Raw genomic sequence first — 21,542 nt, forward strand, 5'->3', positions numbered from 1 at the left:
CTTGTAATGATGGTGGTTCTTAAAGTAATATTTATAGCCAAAATTTTCAAATGTATCAATGATAGAAATAGGACAAAGTCTCATCACGGTGTGGGGATTGAGTCATCTGTTTGGGCATATGGAATCCTTGGCTACTGGATGGCACAGTCTTTATAATGCCCAGGCACAGACACAACTGTTCTGGGAGCAGAAGCAAGGAGGGACCTCTGTTCAGTCCCCTGAAACATGGTAGAAGAAAAGAAGGGGAAGGACCTTTAACATTTTTATCATAGGCTATCTCTACTGAATCACTTTTTGTGTCCAGAAAAGAAGTACAACTTTATTTAATTTTACATTTATTTTGCACATAAAATTACTAAACCTTTTATCTTTGGTATTGCAAGCTATCTGAAAAATATCTGTGAGAAAATGTAAGTTTTGAATTATTCCTGTTTATATATACTTGGATGCATACCTTCGCTTCAAGAAAGATTACTGTCTTCAAAAAAGGACGACACTTATTTCATAGTGTTGAGATGAAACATGCTTGTGACTAATTATAAATTTAAAGTTGTTTAAGTACCAGGTCATATATTATATCCTAACATTATGTTTCAGCGCTTTGCTATTAATTACATTATTATTACTATCTAAAGATTTCCTGCTTCTTTACTAATGTTTTCACACTCTATGTAGTTAATCTTTAATGTTGGGGAGGACAGGGAAGAGATTAAATTAGCCTTGTAACCTCTTTCTCTTCAGGCTGGTGATGAAAAATAAAAGCTCTTAGCCACAAAATGTAACACTTAGAATTAATATTTAATTAGACTAGCAAATTGTACACTGTGGCAGAAAGCTTCCAAAGAGTTGTTAGTGCCACAATTGACCTACAGGTTTAATAATAACTCACTTCTAGAAGCAAGTGCCAGTTCAGCATAGTAGAGCCACTGTAAGAAAGTCCTGAGAGATTACAATCAGCAAACCAAATGGCAGGCAGGGATTCCTGGGATGGAGCCTTCTGGAAAGCTGGGAGCTGGAATAGCTTTGAAGCCAGGATTCAGATGAGAACAGTGGGTGAAAAAGCTGATCCCTCCTGTTCTGGGAGCTTCTGGTTGTAGTCCAAAATCTTAGAACAGATTTTTACTAAATGTTTTTGCTGCAGCTATTAACTTACATTGAAAATCAAATATTGAATAATTTTTCTGTAAAATTTAACAAATTTTTGTGTAAATGTCAGTTCTTAATTTCTTACATATTAGTACATAATATCTGTAAACTCAGATCATTAGATTATCAGATAGGTTTGGCGCTGTACATCTATGCTGTTTTGCTGTGACATGCTGTTTCCTTGTTCCCTGTATAGTTGATTTATATGGTTCATTTCTATATTATTTCATTACGGGACATTATGCAGAGTCTGCGAAAGAGATTGTAAAGCCCAAGAGTATTTTGTCTTCAAGAAGGTGTATATACATGGGCAAACATAATTCAAAGGCATTTTTAATTTTCAAAAACCTTATGTTATAAAAGCATTGCTATGTTTGCTTATTTTTATGATGCAATTTAATTACAAGAGAAACAATTGGACCTCCTGGTGAAACATCGGATCCTTATCTTTCTGACAAATTAATCTGGTAAGAAATAGGATACCATGAATTTGAAAATGTGCAAACACAGAACAGCCAACTGAAGAAGGAACACCTTACATAATTTATGGGTTATATCTTAAATAATTAAAGAAAAGCTAGGCATTAGTCAAAAATTCAAGCAGGTGAGAACCTTGCCAGCAGAGGGAGTAGTCCTGTCTTCCGTCAGGTTCCCATCATTTTCCCACCTGCCTCAGCTTTTTCCCAGCCAGTCTCCCATCTGGACCTGGCTCTGTCAGCCTGTTCCTGATGACAGGCTATAATTTTATTCTAAGCTGGTTTTAAACTTTAGTATCTTTAACCTACCTCTGCATCACAAACATCAGCTGGATGCTCTGTTTGATATTTAGATATTAGCAATTGTTTTTCCGGGCAGGGTGTGAGCTTTTGGACATCTGTGAATTGCATTTTAATGGTTTCAAGAGTAAAGTAGTAAGCAACAAATTTCTGATTTAGGAAGTTACCCATAAAACATTTTATGGAAAAAATACAAATTCTATATGAATGATTTCTATCATGTGAAACTAGATGGTATATAGTTTATGAAAAAAATGCCTTAAATTAATTTTGAATATTATACCATTATTCTGTACAGCCTGTTCATTACAATATTTTGTTCACCCCATTTATAACAGTTTTCAGAATATGTAAGTTTTTTTTAAATTTTTTATAAAATAACTTGCTGAAAAAGAAAATTGATGTAAATAAATCTTCTGCAAAGCATGCAGCATTTGAGGCCAGTGTAAATGTAAATAACATTTCGGAAAATAACATCATGTGTTCTTTTTTAAAAAATTCTGCAATTTTCAAGCACCAACATTTTCATACCAAAATTTAGAATGCCAAGTATTTGATTAGATAGAAAACACAAAAAGATTTTGCTCCGTTGCTTAATCCTCATAAAATTTAGCAATTTACTTAGCAATTTCTCTTGCCCTTAAGGTTAAGTATATTTACCATTAGTTCCCTTGTTGATATATTTTAAGCATTAGGAAAAGGAACCAAAATGTGTTTGTTTTATGATTTCCCTGCATAAATATCAGTATGTTATGCTACCAAAAAAGTGTTAACAGTTAGAATTTTTTAAATTTACAAAAGTTCCTCTGTATTTTAAAATGAACTATGTCTGACTGAATAAAATTTAGTGTTACATCTGAAAAGATTTAATTTAATACCTTCCTTAACATATTAATAATATTGTTAACATTATAAATGTTTATTAGTATAATTTTATTTGATAAAATTAGTCTTTTTTTCAAATATTACGAACAGAATTATTTTCCCCACTATCAATTTTTTTAAGTAAAACAAAAATCTGATCCACAGAAGTAAGTGACAACTCTGGGGGGAAAAAGGGAAGGTTTGTAAAAAATTATAAGTAGTATAAGCAATTTTATTCATAGTCTCAATTTCTATAGGATGAAGAACTTAAGCATGGAAAAGCAAATACCTCATTAAATATCCCTAGATTTATCCTTTTATCCAATTTGCTTTTTATTACATGGTAAAGAAATGTCGTAAGTTCTAGTATGATCCTGTTTCTATGTGTATCTTTTTCAGAAAATGTTATCGTAACTTGAGTTGTTGAGTATACACACCCACACATCATGTCATGTGGTAGAGACCAACATAAAGCAACTTAAATATTTATTTAACTTTTCAACGTTAGCTTAATAATGCTTTTGTGCTATGTAGTCTCAAATCTGATGTGTGTGTGTGCCAAACTCAAATGGGGTCTCTACCTTTCATATTGAGTTTGCTGTCTTTCCTACCCTATTTGAGTCACCTGAGAACATACTCTTATTTGAGTCATTGTATCAATGTTTTGTGTCAATTTGTTTATTTATTTCAAGTTTCTCAATAATTAATGATTGGTTAATTGCCTTTCAATTCTCTTGTTAAATTTTTTCCAGGAAGTATATGTTGTATTAGTACAAACTATATATTTTATATTGTTGAGGCAATTAGGTCCAAGAAAGTTCATGGTTTGAGGTATTCTGATTCTTGCTTGGTTATTCTAAATAAGTGTCTGAACTATTTATATTAAAAAAAAAAAAAAAAAAAAAACAGAAGGAGCTTTATGTGACAGTAGTTGAATTTTTATCTCTTAACAAAGTTCATAGTTTTGGCTTTATGAGCTTTGAATTAGAAAGGAGCATTAATTAATCTTCCTTTATTTAAAGTCCATTTGATGGATTTGGTGTATCCTAATAAAAAGAGGTTACCATTCTATAAAAGCAAAAAGGAAACATTCTATGAAACCAACCAAACAAGGGACAGTCAAAACAAAAACTCAAATTTTTTGTGAAATTAGAGTATGAAGGTGGACAACTGGACAGTCGGATTTGCTTTCTTATTGACATAACTTAAACTTAATTAATTAAGAAATTGTACTGCAACAGAAAGTTTTAAGAGCCTTTTATGTAACTTAACACAATGGTATTTGAGACTGCCAGCAAACTCTTAAAACTCCTGGACACTGGCTCTCTTCTCTTCTGGCTTCCCTCCTAGTCATGTCTTGGCTCCTATCCAGAGCTGACAACTTTCACCCAGGAGTGAAGGGAGATTTGTCTAGTATAAGAAGGATTTTTGAGCCATCCTAGATTTTCACATCCAGATGGGCAAGGAGGAGGGGTGGCAGTATCATTGTATATACTTGGGTGATGTCATTATGCCATGCTCGCAGTCTAATCATTAATTTACTCATACTGGTGAATCCTGAAAATCCATATTTAAGTGTTTCTTATGGAAAACTGTAATGTTACAACAAAACTAACAAAAAAAACATTACATTTAAATTTATGTCTACGTAATCGATGAACAAATACCTTTATTTCTCCATTTTCAACTACATATACTGCAGGCCAAAGAGGTTTTGTATCTTGGCTAATGACATAAAAACACTAGAATCTGTTAGGATGAGAATGTGGACATTCCAATGTCAAGGCCTCTGCTCAGATCATTATGCTAAAGATTTCTAAAGACTGTGAGTGATATTATTACAATTTATTGTCCATAGTGTATTCCTCCTAAAGTGAATTGTAATTATTATGCTTTTAAAGATTTTTTTTTTGCAATCATTAATTTCAGATTCTTTTAAGTAAATTCACCTACCTTTATTAAAAAGACCATTTAGTATTAATAGTAATATTAAAAGGTCTTTTAAATTTGATTTAAAAGACCTTTTGACAAGAGTGAATTTAAGGTATTACGTCAATACACAATACTCTATGAAACTTGGAGGTACAGAAATAATCTATAACTATTTTAATTTAAAAAAAAAAGTACACTTCCATACCCAAAAATCTTGTCTGCTTTTACAAACAATTGGAATATTATATGAGTTTATACTTAAAGTTTATCTCAGTCAGAAACTTAGATGGTATGTAATTTCCGGTGCTTTCATTCCAGAGACATTTTTCAGATGTCTTTACAACTTTCATAGGTAATCTGGTTTGCCACATTACATAAACAATTTTCCAAAACTACTGTACAGAAAGGATTAGGTCACTGTCAAATATAACTTATTTTATGTTACTAGTATGATAAAAGTTTATTCTCATTCTAATAATTCATGAAAGCTTTTAATATAGACTTTAGTTTGTAGTTAATAACTATGACGCAAACCTATGGAACCGAGAAATATAATGAGTGAAATATACGTATGAGTTTCTGAGATTTGAAATCTAGGCTAGACACATCTTTCATCTTTGGAATTCATTAGTTTTTCTTCTGCAAAGTGGAAATTAAGTTTTTTATCTCCCACAAGCTACCTTAAAAAGACCTAGAATGTTGATAAATATCACAAGGTGTTAAATGTTTTACCAGTAAATTTGAAGGTTAAATTAGAGAAAGAACCCCTTTTTGAAATACATAAATGTCAGGTTGACCATTTAAATGCACAGGATTTTGCTCATCTACTACTAGAATGGGTGACTAATCCCATCCTTAAAACTTACAGTTTCTATTGTTCATATAATTGAGAAAATCCTAATTTATATCACTGAAATCTTAAATATTTGCTCTCTAACAAAAATTGACTTTTCTCACTTTAGATTCAGATATTTAGATACAAAGGCTAAGTCTTCTATTTACAGACAAAAGGAAATCTGACCTTTTTGATTAAGAAATACTGTCAGTAGCCTTTTTAAGTGCTTGTTCATCTGATGGTCCATGACAGGAGTAATCGTCCCAGTTGTTTATCCTAAAAGTGAAGCGATAAGAGCCTGTTGGTTGTTATCTAAGATTCTTCTTAATAGGAGAACCACATGGTTATTCTTCATCTCCCACTTGTTCTCACCCTCTACAACCAACCCAGCCACACCCCACCCCCACCCCAACATTGTTCAGTTCTCAGCACAATGAATCATTTTCAAGTTGACTCATTGTGAACTGTCTCCCAGCTGTTGGAATGTCTGGCAGACATTTTTGTTTGGGTGAAGAATAACTGGCTGAAACCCAACCTGGATGAGTTTGATATAATGGTCTTTGGCTAAAGAAATATTGAGAGGAACATGTTTATGGCCTCTGAAGCCCCTGTTATTCCTGGAGAAGGACCATCCCCTGTGGCACAGAACTGAAAGTAAGGAATCAATCTGAATTATTTTCTCACCATTGAATGAAAAATTGCCTTAGAAAAAAACAGGCATTTCCAAATTATGTTTGTTTTTCTATACTTGATGCTCACGTGATTGAAAATATTAAAGGCAATGACGAATTATTTTTACTGGTTCCTTTTAAGAGCACTGATTCAAAAGCTGAAACTTTATTATATAACACACATTTCTACTTAAGGATGTGTTTCCAATACTGTCCTAGGTGTGAGTTAACCAGTCATATCAGCATAATATTTAGTGACAGAGGCTACTATGTATTTCGTACCAAGTCAGGTAACATTGACCAGCCCTCTTTTATTTTTCATTCTTATACAATCTCAACAAGAGGACTTAAGAAACAGAAGGATACCAGTAAGCTCGGTAGTCAATCACATTTTCAGAAAAGTGAACATCTTTGCTTATGTTTGGATTTTTCTCTAATGGGACACATCATACTAATACATTTTCTTGACTATTTCATATTTCCCATCCTTTTTTTTAAAGATTAGTTTTAAAGTGGTGGACGTTACCCGTGGACAAAATGGGAGTTTCAAAATTATAAAATTTTACAAACAACTTTTTTCAACTTATTTAGATCTTCAGAGCAAAAATTTTTCTAAGATATTATAGCATGTAAACCAGTGTTCTGACATATCATCCTGTCTGGGACTGAAAGAAATACTGAATTTCCTTTAAGTGAAACAACTCAAGAAAACCTGCAAGATATTTACTGATTGTTCTTTTAATGATTGTATTTTAAAGCCGTGAAATTCTGGGTATTTTAGAACTTTTGCTCCTTTAAAACCTGACTTTTTAAAGATGCATTGTTTAGCAATATTTTGGGTTCATATCAGGTTGTGTTGGGAAGGAAAGTGTAGGCTACTAGTCTAGTTCTAGTTATCTGCCATCTTTTCTTTGCCTTTGTTGTTATCCCAGAGCCAAATAGCGGCATCTGGAAAGAGAACAGAAGACCCCAGAGCTAGTCAGTCTGCAGCCTCTTAGCTGGACCCTTCTCTGTTTCTAATATGACATAGAGGACCTCAGCTGTTATGGGGCTGGGACCTGGTCCCAGTTAACAGATGACAATGGGACCTTGCCTTACACATTTTACCATACTGCTCCTGAATCCTGGTGTCCCTCAGATTTTCCAATGGGCAATGAGTAAAGTAATTTTAAAAATAATAGTATATGAGCATAAAGGTAACCTTGCCCCTTAAGACAAGAGGAAAAATAATTTATGTTTTCTACCAAAATTAAGGTATCCCCTCAACTCTTTAAATTAAAATAGCATATCTACAGGGGCTGGAATTTTCAACTCAGGGCATGTTTTCATATTTTTTTGGCCTGTGGTACCTTTATCTTTTCAGTCGTTTCTCTCTCTATGTTGGCAGTCTGTCTCCTCTACAATTTGTCTTTGAGATGACATAATGGCACTGTATAGATGTTATATTTTTAAATATAACATGAGTGTTTTATTTCCTTATTTTACAGAATAAAGCAATTATTGCTCGTATTACAAACTTGTCAGATACAGTAGTTCATCTGGAGTCATTTATTGGTTCTGAGAGAGAAGCCAACCCATTATATAAGGATTATCATGGTAAGCAGCGCCTTTACAATGAGAACAGCATGTCTGGTTGCTTCTAGGGTACCTGGAAGCTCTTGTCCAGTCATAATATTTACTGTCAAGTAGCATGTATTTTATTTTATAATATATCTGTTAAATTCTTTTCATTCCTGGCCAGTCTTTCATGGCAGCTTGTCACCAAAGTGCATTAACACTGCAGACTATAGTAACTCTTGAAAAGAGTCAAACCCAAGTACTAAGGCATGGCTCAGTCACATGTACATTTTGTTGTCCCAGTCGCCTAAAGTTGCCATGGAATAAGTCATGCTTATTAGCCATGTTTGAAATAAATATATTACTTTTAATAATAACAGCTTCATATAAAGGCTTACACTTCACAAAGCTTAGCTGTATGGTAAATTAAAAATAAAATTCATACTGTGTTATGTTTTAAAAGTCTTTGTCAATCACATTTTCAGGAAGTGAGCATCATGATTATATTTGGACTTTTTTCTGTCTTCTCATTTTGTTGGTAATTTGAGTTATGCACAAATTTAAAAATATCACTCCCTAGTATAAACACAGGTCAATTAATCAGACTTTTTAGCTTATCATTTTTGAACCTTTTAATAGTATTTTAGTCATTTGGTTAATTTGGGGATTTTTTAATAAAAGTTCTCACATAGAACTATTGCAATAGAAAAGGTTAGTAATTATGCATATTTTAGATCTAAACTGAACATAGAGTGTGATGAATAATAGATTTTTACTTATTTACTTATTCAGTGTAAATATTAATGATTGCTGTTATTATTGTGGAACTACTTTACTTACATAGAAACCTCTAGTCTGAATACTGAATAGCTTATTTGAAGCCTGTTACAAGATTGTATAAGATTGTGATTGTAGGACTGTGGCAATTTCTAGAGTCTACCAAAAAGAAAAAATTATAAGACATTTTACATGATAATTGTCACTGCTTTGAGAGTCAGCATACAACCTTTAAAAAACAAAATAGCACAATCTAACAATTGAGTATTATTCAAAAGCCTATAAAATAAAGCTGTGAACAAAAAGCTACATAAAATAATGTGCCTCATGATCATTCACTTGCTTAAGTGCGTACATGGTATAGCCCCAGGTTGACCCTATATATCATTTTTTTAATGTATTATTGTCATTATGATAGAGAGAGAGCTATTAAGAGTGAACTATTTTATTTTTTAATGAGCTATAATTGGCATATAACATTGTATTAGCTTTAGGTGTACAGCATAATTATTTGATATGTGATATAGTGAGAAATGGTAACCACTGTAAGTTTACTTAACATTCATCACCAAACAGAGTTACAGATTTTTTTTTTCTTGTCATGAGAACTTTTAAGATCTCTCTTAGCAACTTTCAAATAAACAGCACAGTATTATTACATATTGTCACCATGCTGTACATTATATCCCCAAAACTTATAACTGGAGAAACTGTTTCTTTAATTTTTTTCCTATTTCTATCTTCTTTTAAAACAATTCAAGTATTACCTTAAGAAATTACATATGAGTATCAGTTGTAGGCATTATGACATTGTAAATTTAGTAAAATTATATTTCACATTCAAAAAATTTTAATTTGATTAAAACATTTCAAGGGTTGAAAGGCTGTGATTTCTTGGTGCTGAATTGATAAATTATCCCTCACAAATTAATGGGTGATTCTGATGACCAATAAAATTTCTATTACTAAGAAAGACTTGATGAATCATTCATTCGTTCTATAAACATTCCTGATTTAATAGTTAGCTAAACAAGCTCATGAAGGGTTAAAATGAAAAATGTGCAAATGAAAGTATGCTGTGCTCATTTCTAATATATTCCACTAAATAGTTCTGCATGACATATTTTTAATTTGTATCTAAAAGCTGTCTTAATAACACCTATTACATTCTTTTAAGTTAAAAAAAATAAGTCAGATATTTCAGATATTTTTGAAGGGCCGTTTCTAAAATTAAGTACCTGGAGGTTTACCCTTTTAAGCCAAAATGAATATATATATATGTTGCTAAGCATCCAAGCACACACAAAACTATATACTAGAGAAACAGTTCTAGAAGTAAGATGTATCTAATTTCAGCTCTGGATTTGCCTTCTTTCCCTATGTTTAGGGATCAGTGTCTTTGGAAGGTGATTTTTAAATATGAACTGAGTCAGGCAGAGAGATGCACTGAAGAGTCTTCATGTCTTCTTCTGTGGCAAGTGACCCCTAGTTTAGTCAGAAACTGCATTAAGCTGCACAAAAGCCATCCAGTGCCCTTGTCAGAAAAAATTAGCAAGTGTTTCTACTGACAAGAGGCCAAAGCTCACAGTTTACCTAGCACTGTTACAAAGCTTACAGCAGCTACATAAAGGTCTAACATGCCACAGAAATGAGTGCCTTGGGATGGCCTAGGGGTTAACGTTTGATCCTAGAGTGTGCTCTAAAATGTAGTTTTCTTCAATGGTTTGTTCAAGTCATTAATAAGGTACAAAATGAAATACTTTTCATTAGTGCTTCACTGGTTATCCGTAACCCATAAGCCTTGTTTTGCTGGCTGCTTACTGGTGCATTTAATAAAATAAAGATCACTCAGTGGTGCCGTGGGCAGCATGCAAGGTGATAGCCATATTTGCTTACTGTAAATACAAGAGAAAATCACACACAAACCGGCTGTAGTTTTGACAAGTATTAAGATCCCTCTTTACATCTGTACTTCTGTACCGAAGTGCAATTAGTTTTCCTCGCACAAGGATTTCTGTTTATCTTATTCTGCTTGATTACTTGAGTATAATCACACCATTTGCTTCATTGCTCCTGGTAGTAAGCTCCAGTTTTAAAGGGGAGGATGCTTGTGTGTAAATTTACAGGATTCTGTTCCAAGACTCTTTAATTTATGCATCCAGTGACAGCGTTTTTAATTTTTTCCTTTTAATTTTCTTTCCACAAGGTTTGATTCATATACGGCAGATTCCTCGGCTTAATAATTTGATTTGTGATGTATCAGACGTCAAAGACTTAGCTTTTAAATTAAAAAGGAAGCTATTCACCATTGAGGTAAGAGAGAATTTTTATATTTTACTTCAATCTTGAGGTAAATAGTATCTCTTTATATATATATATACATATATATATATGTATATGTATACATATATATGTATTTTACTTTATTGAAATCCTTAGATCTTTCATGTTAAATATTTTTACGTTCTTTTGGTGTAATGAAATAATTGTTTTAGACTATCCTATTTTTTTCTTTTAATGGCATACTATTAGAGTATAGCAAAAATGATTTTATTTTAAATGTCTGTTAAAAGTAAACTCCAAACTTACATAATGAGTATGACTTGCATATCTCCAAGGCTTTCCAAGGCATATTTAATTACATGTTAATGAGCTGTGCTTATTTGTGTGTGGAATGTCAAGTCTACCCACAACTGTGTATGACTAAGACAAGAGCATCCTTATCTACATTCAAAAGCAGGTTTTTTTCACTAGTAGTGAAATCACCTTTCTGCTTTCTGTGCTGAATAAAACAAAGTACTATTATTTACATCAGTGTCTTTAAGTAAATTTTCTACACAACTTAAACTTTTTTTGTGACCTTTGCGCAAGCAATAGTGACAGAAAGTAGTAGTACAAAAGATTTATTTCAACTTAATCTTGCTAAAGAGCAAATGAACATAGCACTATTAAGCAATTAGGGTTGATGTATTTATTAACGAAATAAATGCTCGGAGAGAGATGGCTTTTGGGTGATGTGATAGTTATCAGTATAGTCAGTGCAATTTTTTTTAACAAAGACATAAAACAGCCAAGCAGCCTTGACAAACCATTTTGTTTAATCTCTTTTCAAATGAAAAGCTCTTAAGCAGGCCACTTGTCTTAACTGCTTGAAACCATAAAAAGAGAGAATTGCCACCAATAAATTAGCATATTTTTAACTTCATCACCAAATGATGGTCAATGTGGCTTGGCACAGCTTTGGTGTTTGGGACTTCACCCTTAAGTGACCACTTTGGCCCTTCTTTGACCCTCTGCCCTCTTTAGCTGGCCACTTGATAAGGTAACTTAATGGTTCTCTCTCTCTTTCTCTTTCCCTTCACATTTGCAAGAAACACTAACCTATAAATCATTGTAAGGGCCCTATCCAGTGACAAATTAACGTGCCCTCCTCCTAATTAATGGTCATCAATGTCCTTAATTATCTAATCCTATTGAGAGCAGTTAATAGTTAATCAGGCAGCCAGTTCTTCAAGCAGGTCATCTCTGCAGGAGTGTTAGAAGTTTCTCATCTAGGGATGCTCCCTTCAAAAGCCACTTAAAGCCAAAGGAATGAGAGTGTAGAAATACTGAGTCTTGAGCTAATTTGCTTTAGTTCTCAAGAGAAAGCATTGAAATGGTACCCAACACTGTAATTGTTCAAACACTTTCAGTTTTTCTGACAGAATATTGAGAAATTTACCATAATATATATAGTTATAAATGTAAATGTAAAGTTATAGTTGTAGTGTCACAAGGAAAGTATACCTCATTATTTTCTATTATATTTTTAATAAAAGATGTAAGTTTTTCTTCTCCATGTAGCACATTTCTCCTAAAATGAATATTCTGATATCCAAGTCTAAGGTGTCATATCTATCACCATACGAACTAAGCAAGGAGATTGCCTAGTGAAAAAAATATTGCACCCAGGGAAGAAGTCTCTCAGTAGTGTGAATTATGTTTACACATTCTCATTCTCTCTCTCTCGCTGTCTCTCTCTCTCTCTCTCTCTCTCTCTCTCTCTCTCTCTCTCAAACACACACACACACACACACACACACACACTGAGTCTTATTTTGGGGGTAAGGGGGGAGAATAAAGGACTTACACATGTCAAGTGGGACCTCTCCTTTGAATAACTTTAGGTTCTAATAGTGACTATATTTTACCATTGGAGCTGACGAAAGATCTTTTATTAACCACATAGGTTTCTGTTCCATTTCCTCCCTTCTCTTCCCACTGTTCTAAACTAAAGGAACCATTATCTTTGGTCACCCTGGGGTTTGGAAGCACTATTTGCAAACAAAAGACAAATAGATGGTTAGGTTTTTCTTTAAGTTAATATTAAATACAGTCTATCAAATCCTTTACTTTTTTGGCTTATAACTTATCAGTAAGTTTCTATTTATTTAGAAATATAGGTAAAACATTCTAAATAATTTATACCATAAAATTCAACTTGGTGATTAAAAAAATATAAATTAAAGACTCAAACAAACCTAATAGAAGTACATGTAGGTATAATTATAACAGGATAAAAATAGAAGTACATGTAGGTATAATTATAACAGGATAAAAATAATGTGATTCACATAAGATTAAATGCTAAATATAGCATTGTACATTATAAAATGCATGTCCAAACAGCAAGTCTTTGGTGACATATTACAAGAACTGGAAACAAGACAATTTCTTTATTAAGGGAAATATTATCTACCAAGTGGCAATGTTTTAATATGTACAACAAATAATTTTTGAAACTGCTCTGATATTAAAAAAATACAATATATGCTGTACTAGTCTGTAAAGTCTGAGTCTATGCTATGCCAGGCATTGAATCTGTGTCTTTCAGAAGGGAAAGGTAGTTTAGCAGATAAAGCAGAAAGAACTTTTCTGATTCTATACAAGTAGATTTGTTACATGCTGAAATTTCCTGTCAGCCACATGGTAACAAAAGGTAGCATGGGTGGGAACAAGGGCCAAAAGAAATAAGCAAACACCCTCATCTCTATTTTTCTGGTAACTTTTCCTTGGTAACTGCCCTTTTTATGTATGAAAACTGAATATATTTTTCACTAATAGCCACCAAAGGTCTCTAACAAGTAGAGCAACTTTAACCAGTCGTCTCTAATTTCTTTGAGTGATTCGGAGAAGACAAAAGAGTATTTCTTCCTTCTTGGGGTGTGTATTGGTATTGTCCAGATGCAAATGGAAACATTTATATAATCACAGTAAATTTGTACTAATTCTTAGTATTCTACAAATTAGCTCCTCTACAAAATCCATAGCAGAATTATATCTAAAATAATGACATTAAAATCCTGGCATGCATTCTGGATAAGTAAAAGAGAAAATTTAAAATTGATTCAATATGGCTTCAAGTTAAAAGAAGTAGCTTTCCAATTCTTTGCAAATTGATAATCCTTGTAAACTGTACATGGTAACTCTCTAGCCTATTTGATTATTCATGATATACTACCTATTCCTTCACCTTACCATCTAACCTCCATTCGATCATAGTAGCCACTCATTAAGCCTTTATTGTGCACCAGGCATTATACTGGTTTGTTTATTGTTTCTATATAATGATTAAATGTTTTATAACAAAGATAACTAATTGTGATAATAAACTAAGATATGATAATAATATACAGAAACTATGTCTTTCTCATCTTTTTATCTATCCCAGAACTAAGAACAGTCATACACTTAGTAAGTTAAAAATCTTTGCTGAAATATATGTAATAGAGATAAATTATGCAGTTTTTAAAATAGTCCAAATAATAGTTATAAGTATTGTATAATCTCCACTGGTCAAGTGATCTATTCACAGTGAATTTCTGAAAGATGTATACCTTGGGCACGTAGCTTCATTTCCAAGCTGAAATAACTACTTAGACTTGCATTTTCTTTTTCAATTTCTGTACTTTTTGCTTCTCTAATGTTGAGATTATAATTAACCAGCTTTTTTTTTTTTTTAAAGATTTTATTGGGGGAAGGGGAACAGGACTTTATTGGGGAACAGTGTATACTTCCAGGACTTTGTTTCCAAGTCAAGTTGTTGTCCTTTCAATCTTAGTTGTGGAGGGGCAGTGCCATTCAGCTTCAAGTTGTTGTCCTTTCAGTCTTAGTTGTGGAGGGTGCAGCTCAGCTCCAGGTCCAGTTGCCGTTGATAGTTGCAGTGGGCACAGCCCACCATCCCTTGCCGGAGTCATACCAGCAACCTTGTGGTTGAGAGGACGCACTCCAACCAACTGAGCCATCTGGCAGCTCAGCGGCAGCTCAGCTCAAGGTGCCGAGTTCAATTTAGTTGCAGGGGGCGCTGCCCACCATCCCTTGTGGGAGTCAAGGAATTGAACTGGCAACCTTGTGGTTGAGAGCCCACTGGCCCATGTGGGAATCTAACCGGCAGCCTTCGGAGTTAGGAGCATGGAGCTCTAACCGCCTGAGCCACCGGGCGGGCCCCCAGCCTTTTCTTTATATTAGTAATTGTGATGTAATTATAATGCATACTAAACAAGATTTGGTAGGACTTGAAATATCACTGCATTTAATTGAATGACATCATAAGAGCAGCATTTAACTTGAATTTAATATTATTTTGCTATTTTAATTTTGTATTGTTCAGCTTGATCATATTTTAATGCATTCTAGTAATCAAATTTTCTAATATAAATGATAATAGCATATTATTACATTAGTTACAACCTCTGTTAAGATTAAAGCAGGGTTTCTGCTTTAGTAATGGGACTGTTTTCCAGATCTAGGATTCAGTGTTTCTACATTCAAGTCAGAAAGTAGTTACTGGATTACACTGAAATATACAAAAGACATACACCATTCACTACAGATTTTCAATATAAGGATAAATAATACTTATGTAGGCTTTAAATGGTCCAAAAATAGTCATTGTAAGTAGTGTATCTATGCGGGTCTTCTATACTAAATAAATATTGAGAGTTCAGAAAATCAAAGTAAATCAAGTTTACTTAAGGTTATCTTGTCATACTTTGCCCATTATTCAGAATATAGGACCTTGGTAACTCTCTAATCACCAAAAACTTTTTCTCAGAGAATAATAGATCAACTAGTATTTATTAAGTAACTATTATTTTTGACCCACTTACTTAGTAGATTCATCCTTAAGTAGTGCGACCAGAATAGTATATGCCATTAGTATAAATTAGCTTTATAATAATACTGTAATATACTTGATATGATACAGTAGAAGTATTTGAAATTTTTACATGTTGGAAAAGCATAAACTCTTAAAAATTACAAGGGTGTTAGTCACTGATGGTGTGGGACCATCTAGAGTGTTGCGTAATATTTTTGATGCTAGGTTTCTTTACTTCCCTACATTTTTTGTCAACAGCATTTCCAGTTTTAAATGGGATGTAGAAAGGTGACTATATGTTTGCTATCTCTAGAGGTATAGAGGAGGGATAGTTAACTTACTGTTAATTCACAATTATGTCACTAAAATAAAATAATGGACACATGAATGTCTTGCTCAGGATCATTAAGTTGTAACATCATGGACCATATAGCCCAATATACCTTTTCCAGTAATGGTGCCCTCCACAAATATTGGTTGGTGTTTCAATACCCAGATATGCTGTAATAGCAAAAGAAAATCAAAGTAGAACATAGTCATCTATATATCGATGAAATCATAGGTCAAAAGTAAACCTAAATTAATATTCTTCAACATTGGAAATGTCATTTTCTATGTGTTTATATTTAATGTATTCATTATATTACCATCCCCATATTTATACTTTAATTCTGAAGTGTTATAGACCTACAGTAATGTCATATAGGTTGCACAGAATCTCCAGAAGTTGGTTTAATACTATGCTCTATAATGTTTCACATGTCATAGTGAGCTTGTCAAAAGTGCATACCACCTTAAGGGAACACAGTTTTGAGACTGTCTAATCCTATTTCTTCCCACTTTGGAATCTTAATTGGAAGAGATAAGGGGGAAAAAACATCATTTAACTAAATTATTGTCTTGAATCTGTAGCAAAAGGTATAATCCGAAATTGGGCCAATTAGTGAACCCCATAGTTAGCTATGCTGCAGCGAACAATTTGATTAGATCTGACACCATCCTAGTTCCCACTGTTGTTTTGCCAGGTATGATGGTCAGACTTCAAAGAGCTTGAGGCATCAGCAGGGCAAGGTTTGGAAGCCAGCTTAGGTCCGGTTGTTAATCTCTGCTAAAACCACAGCAGCTCTCATACAAAACAAGCTTACACGGCACAATCATGCGGTATTAAAGTTAGGGTCGAGTCATGCCAATTTGCCTTTGATTTTTTGATGATTGACCAAAGATGGCTACATGACTAGACATATGCTAAAAGCACACTGATTAGATAAGTTCCCAAAATATTTGAAGTACTTTTTCAACTTCCTATATAAATGTTGTGAAAGCTTATTCCCCTTGATCAAACTTCCAAAGTAATAATACTGTATCAGGGGACAAATGAGTGGCTTGCTGGAAGCCTGAATCCCAAACTTTTCACTTACCACTTCATAAAAATTTGTCTTTACATTAATAATTCCTAAAGGAGAATGTAAAAGGAAATTGTTTCTAAGTGGTAAGCTTTTTAAAAATCTATTAAGCGCGTTGAAAGAAAAAAAAACATTTTTCCCTGAGTTATTTATGTTCACGGACAATTTTTCTGAAATTTCTTTATAATTATTTTCCACTTAAATGTTGAGTTAAGTGCCATTCCAGGATGTGATTGCATAAGTGTTCTTTTCTCTGCATTCTGATTTGTTGGAATATTGCAGTAATAGTGACATGTTTCCATTCTGAGAAAAGCCTACGGCTGCTGTGGTATTATTCCGAATGATTGAAGCTGCCATCTTGCTGACTTTCCCTTAGGCAGCCTAAGGCCTGTTTGCTTTTGTGTTCATTTCACATGCTTCCTGTGAATTTGGCTGGCAGAACATCATTGCTTCATTTGGCAAGGAAAAGTAAATTCATGATTGGTTGTTATATACCTTAAAGTTTCTGTATGGTCACCAACACCTAAGATAATTAAACTTATCATTCGTCACCTCAAATGAATCCTATTTCTTTGAGAAATATTTTTAAATATGACATTTTGGCTGTGAATAGTTTTTATATAAAAGTGGTCATTTTATAAATTGAACTTAGTGTCTAATATTTCACATCACACTAATTTGTATACTACATTTTACTTGGGAAATTTAAGGAAAGCGTATATTTGGATAGCGAGATGGTTGCACATAGCAAAGGTCAAATATTTAGAATCTTTCAAAATAATCTTCAGTCTATGAGTCACTCCTAAAGATCGTGTGATACCTGTAATGCAGTAATCTCACCTTTGAGACCAGGATGATACAGATTCATCGTCATCTAAGAATACAAAGAGAAAAAGGTCTCTTCTCCTTCTAAAATTTTGCAGATACAAACATTTCTGTATGTACTATGGTGTATGTAGCTCCAGGAAAATTATAATAGTGAAAACATTTTTTTAAAGCCTTTGTAGACTGCTATAGCAAAATTCGTCCAGTTTGCATGATACTCCCTGAAACTTCCTTCCACATGTATTATTTATGGTACTTACGGAAGATAGAAAAAAGAAAACAAAAAATGCTGACAAATCTTGGCCATCTCATTTCATTAGCTAGAAGGTGAGACCCTGTATTATACTAATATATTCTCCAAGGTGCCCGAAAGAGGAATAAATATAATATAGAGCTTAGTAAATATGGCATCCATACTTGTGATATGTAATATATATGTGATTGATATGGGTAGTTTGGGGGATACTTTTGTACCTAAAACATCCATACTTCTTCCTCAAATGTCTTTGCACAGCAGATATCCAGAATGTTCATCCTGTGATCCTTTCAGGCTTTTTCTTGTCACTAGATTGTAGGTTAAATATCTCAATTTCGTTCTTAGAGACATCTTCCCTGACTAGCCCATCTGAAGTATTCACTCTGTTACCTGCTATCATGTACTCAATTTTAATTCTCAGTGTAACACATATGTATTACTACAGTTGTTTATCAGTTACCTTGTTTGTTTATTTTCCCAGCTTCACTCATCCTTACCTGTTGTAGCCTTCAGAGAGTAGAAACATAATCTGTCTTGTTTGCGGCTAAATCCTGAGCACATATAGTAGGTCTTCCATAAATATTTGTTAAGTTATATTAAAATACTATATTTAAAGTAACTCATGTCTAACATAAGGGTATTTATATATTGGGTATCTCATTTGTTCTAGGCATCATGTTGGATGCTCTCACATACATTGTCATATTGAATTCTTATTTGATCCTCACAGAAACCCTTGCCATAGCCGTTATTACACACATTTTAATGTAAGGAAATATAAGAGTTATAAGTTATATACCCTTCCCAGAGTCATAGAACTGTGGTTAGAGCCAGGTTTAAATGCAGATCTGACTCTATGTGCAGAATTACACTGGAAAGTTAACATGTTCAAGAGTTCTGTTAATCATTAGGAAAAAATAAGTTTTTCGACTATTTAACAGGGATCTGGGACTATTGCAAGTACTTTATAACCATTACCTCATAGATCTCATAACTACCATATACCATTTTTATTTACACTTTACGAAGGAGGAAACTTGAGGTTCAGAGAGATCAACTAACCCAAAGTCAGATTTACTGACAGAAATGATACTTAAATTCAAGTCTATTTTATTCCAAAACCTGTACTCTAACCACTAACTACTCGCCACACCCCAAGATGCACTGCCATCTCATCTCCACTACACAAGCCAGAAGGCCTCTGCCTGATGGATAAAAAAATAAACCTCAAAAAATATGTGTGTATATATATATATGTATACAGACATATATACGTGTGTATATATATATATGTATATATGTATGCATATACATATATACACATACTTATATATAATCATTTAACATTCAAGTTAAAAAGTCCTCTGTTCCTAGCAAGCATTTCTACACTATTTTTATAAAATACATTATAAAATTCAAATTGGATTAATCATAGCTTCTCTCTTATGTAACATTTTGCTGTTTTATTTATATGTGTGCATATATGTGTATATATATATATGTATATATACATATATACGTGTATATATATATACACACACACACATATATATGAATATGTTAGGGTGGAAAGATTGTTCATTCCTTATATTTTTACTTATTTTTAGTATGTGATAGATATTTTTAAATAAAAAAAATTAATTTGCAAAAAATATAAAACCATTCCCTGAAACACTATCCACTTCTGTGGGATTTCTAGAGCTTGGCTATATAAGGCAGGGAAAGTATTCTATACAAAGAAATGTAGTTTCCTTGTTCCAATCATTATTTTGATATGGTTCAAAAGTATCCCAAATTTAATTATACTGTATTATTATTGTATTCATATAAGTTCTACATTCAGGTACTTCTGTAAATATTTACTCATAGATAGTTACTATGTTTCTCTATTATATTTTTCTAAATTATTTTACATATATCATCTTTGGAGCATCAAAAATTATCTTGTGAGCTAATTAAGGTGTATAAGAGTCTACCAAATTCACAACTTATAAGAGTCTACCAAATTCAATTTTTTAAATTTCTAATTTTGCCTCCCCTTTTATATAATAACTAGTTCTAATTAAGGTTTGATCCATTCATATTAAAACCTGTTTTTTTTCCTGTTGCAAATGTTTTATTTATTGGAAGTTCTTTGAATACTGTCTGTAAGCAAAATTAAGCAGTAAATCTTATGGTTGCAAAATGTTTCCCTCTTTTATTGATTGATATTGCTAAAAAAGTTTTTGACAGTTTAGTAATAAGAAGAAATTCTGTTCCTCATTAAGAAAACATGAGACTAAATATAAACTGTTAGTTTTTAAAAGGTAAGATTTGGGGATTCTAATAAATAATTACGAGAAACGGGGATATAATGGAAATACCTTTATCCATAAAACTAGTAAAGCAGTTCTCTTATTTAAGCAGAAGTTAAACTTTTGTCTAAATTATTACTGTCATAACTCCATGCCATAGAGGACATTTCATAGAGTAGCCAGTTCAGGTTCTTTGTATCTGGTATAGTGAAGTTCACTGAACTGTTTTGTCAGGTGCTGTCAAGTCAGCCCACCATTGTTGTAAAGAATCAAACTAAATCATTTTGACATGAGCCTTTCAGAAATAAAATACCCAATATGAATGGTTTAATGAAATTGAATATTTGGTTTCAGTATTTTGTAAGACTGTCTAAATATATTGCACTCATTCAGAAATTTCTGAGTTAATCAGTTGAAATATCTCACCGTATATATATATGAGTACTTCACTGAAAATTCATTTTAAATATCATTACTTACTATAAATAACATGTAGAATGTATTTGGGTATTTGAGTATGTTTTGTTAGGTATATGGTTCTTCACTAAACATTTCAAAGTAGTAGAAACTCCAACTATATAGTTATTTTGTAAAAAGAGAGAAGTGTCCTTTACTAAAATTAAATATTTCTGTTATGAAATGAACTAGTATCAAGTTTAAAATATTTTTGTTTCCAAAGACTATTATTAAAAACAAAATTGTATTTGATTAGACTTTAAAAACTTAATGAACTTTTATGCATGTTCTAAATATTTAATTCTTGTATGATTGGAAAAACAGTTTATCTTTCTGACCAATAGTTATTTAAAAGGTATTATTATTACAGTACACTTAGTTGAATGCCACAAACTTTATTTACATATTTTGATATGGGGGGATTGATAGTTCTGCTCAATAACCTAAGAAATATTTTCCCAACTTATACTGTAGTTATGGTATAGCACTGAAAAACCTTGTAACAAAAAGTCTCTTGTGCAATTAAAGGTCACTTTGTACATATTGTAATAGGCTGTTCATTTACAAGATCTTTGTTAAGGGTCAGTGCAATAGCATGAAATGGATTGCCTT

At 32.7% G+C, this 21,542-nt stretch overlaps 1 protein-coding gene and 1 long non-coding RNA gene across 5 annotated transcripts in view; one reads left to right on the forward strand and one right to left on the reverse strand.

The window, feature by feature from the left end:
• The window catches only part of ELP4 (elongator acetyltransferase complex subunit 4), a 213,965-nt gene that overhangs the window by 89,518 nt on the left and 102,905 nt on the right, over positions 1-21,542 (forward strand). For all 4 annotated transcript variants that reach the window (XM_019738520.2, XM_074336168.1, XM_074336167.1 and 1 more), the window contains 2 exons: positions 7,712-7,820; positions 10,765-10,871. In XM_019738520.2, the coding sequence (XP_019594079.2) occupies positions 7,712-7,820; positions 10,765-10,871 (216 nt within the window). The remainder of the gene's footprint in view (positions 1-7,711; positions 7,821-10,764; positions 10,872-21,542) is intronic.
• The window catches only part of LOC141572255 (uncharacterized), a 105,864-nt gene continuing 89,907 nt past the window's right edge, over positions 5,586-21,542 (reverse strand). Inside the window, exon 3 of the long non-coding RNA XR_012497561.1 lies at positions 5,586-5,829. This is a non-coding gene — a long non-coding RNA (uncharacterized LOC141572255). The remainder of the gene's footprint in view (positions 5,830-21,542) is intronic.

The sequence above is a fragment of the Rhinolophus sinicus genome, linkage group LG06, assembly GCF_036562045.2.
Source record: "Rhinolophus sinicus isolate RSC01 linkage group LG06, ASM3656204v1, whole genome shotgun sequence".
Classification (NCBI taxonomy): domain Eukaryota; kingdom Metazoa; phylum Chordata; class Mammalia; order Chiroptera; family Rhinolophidae; genus Rhinolophus; species Rhinolophus sinicus.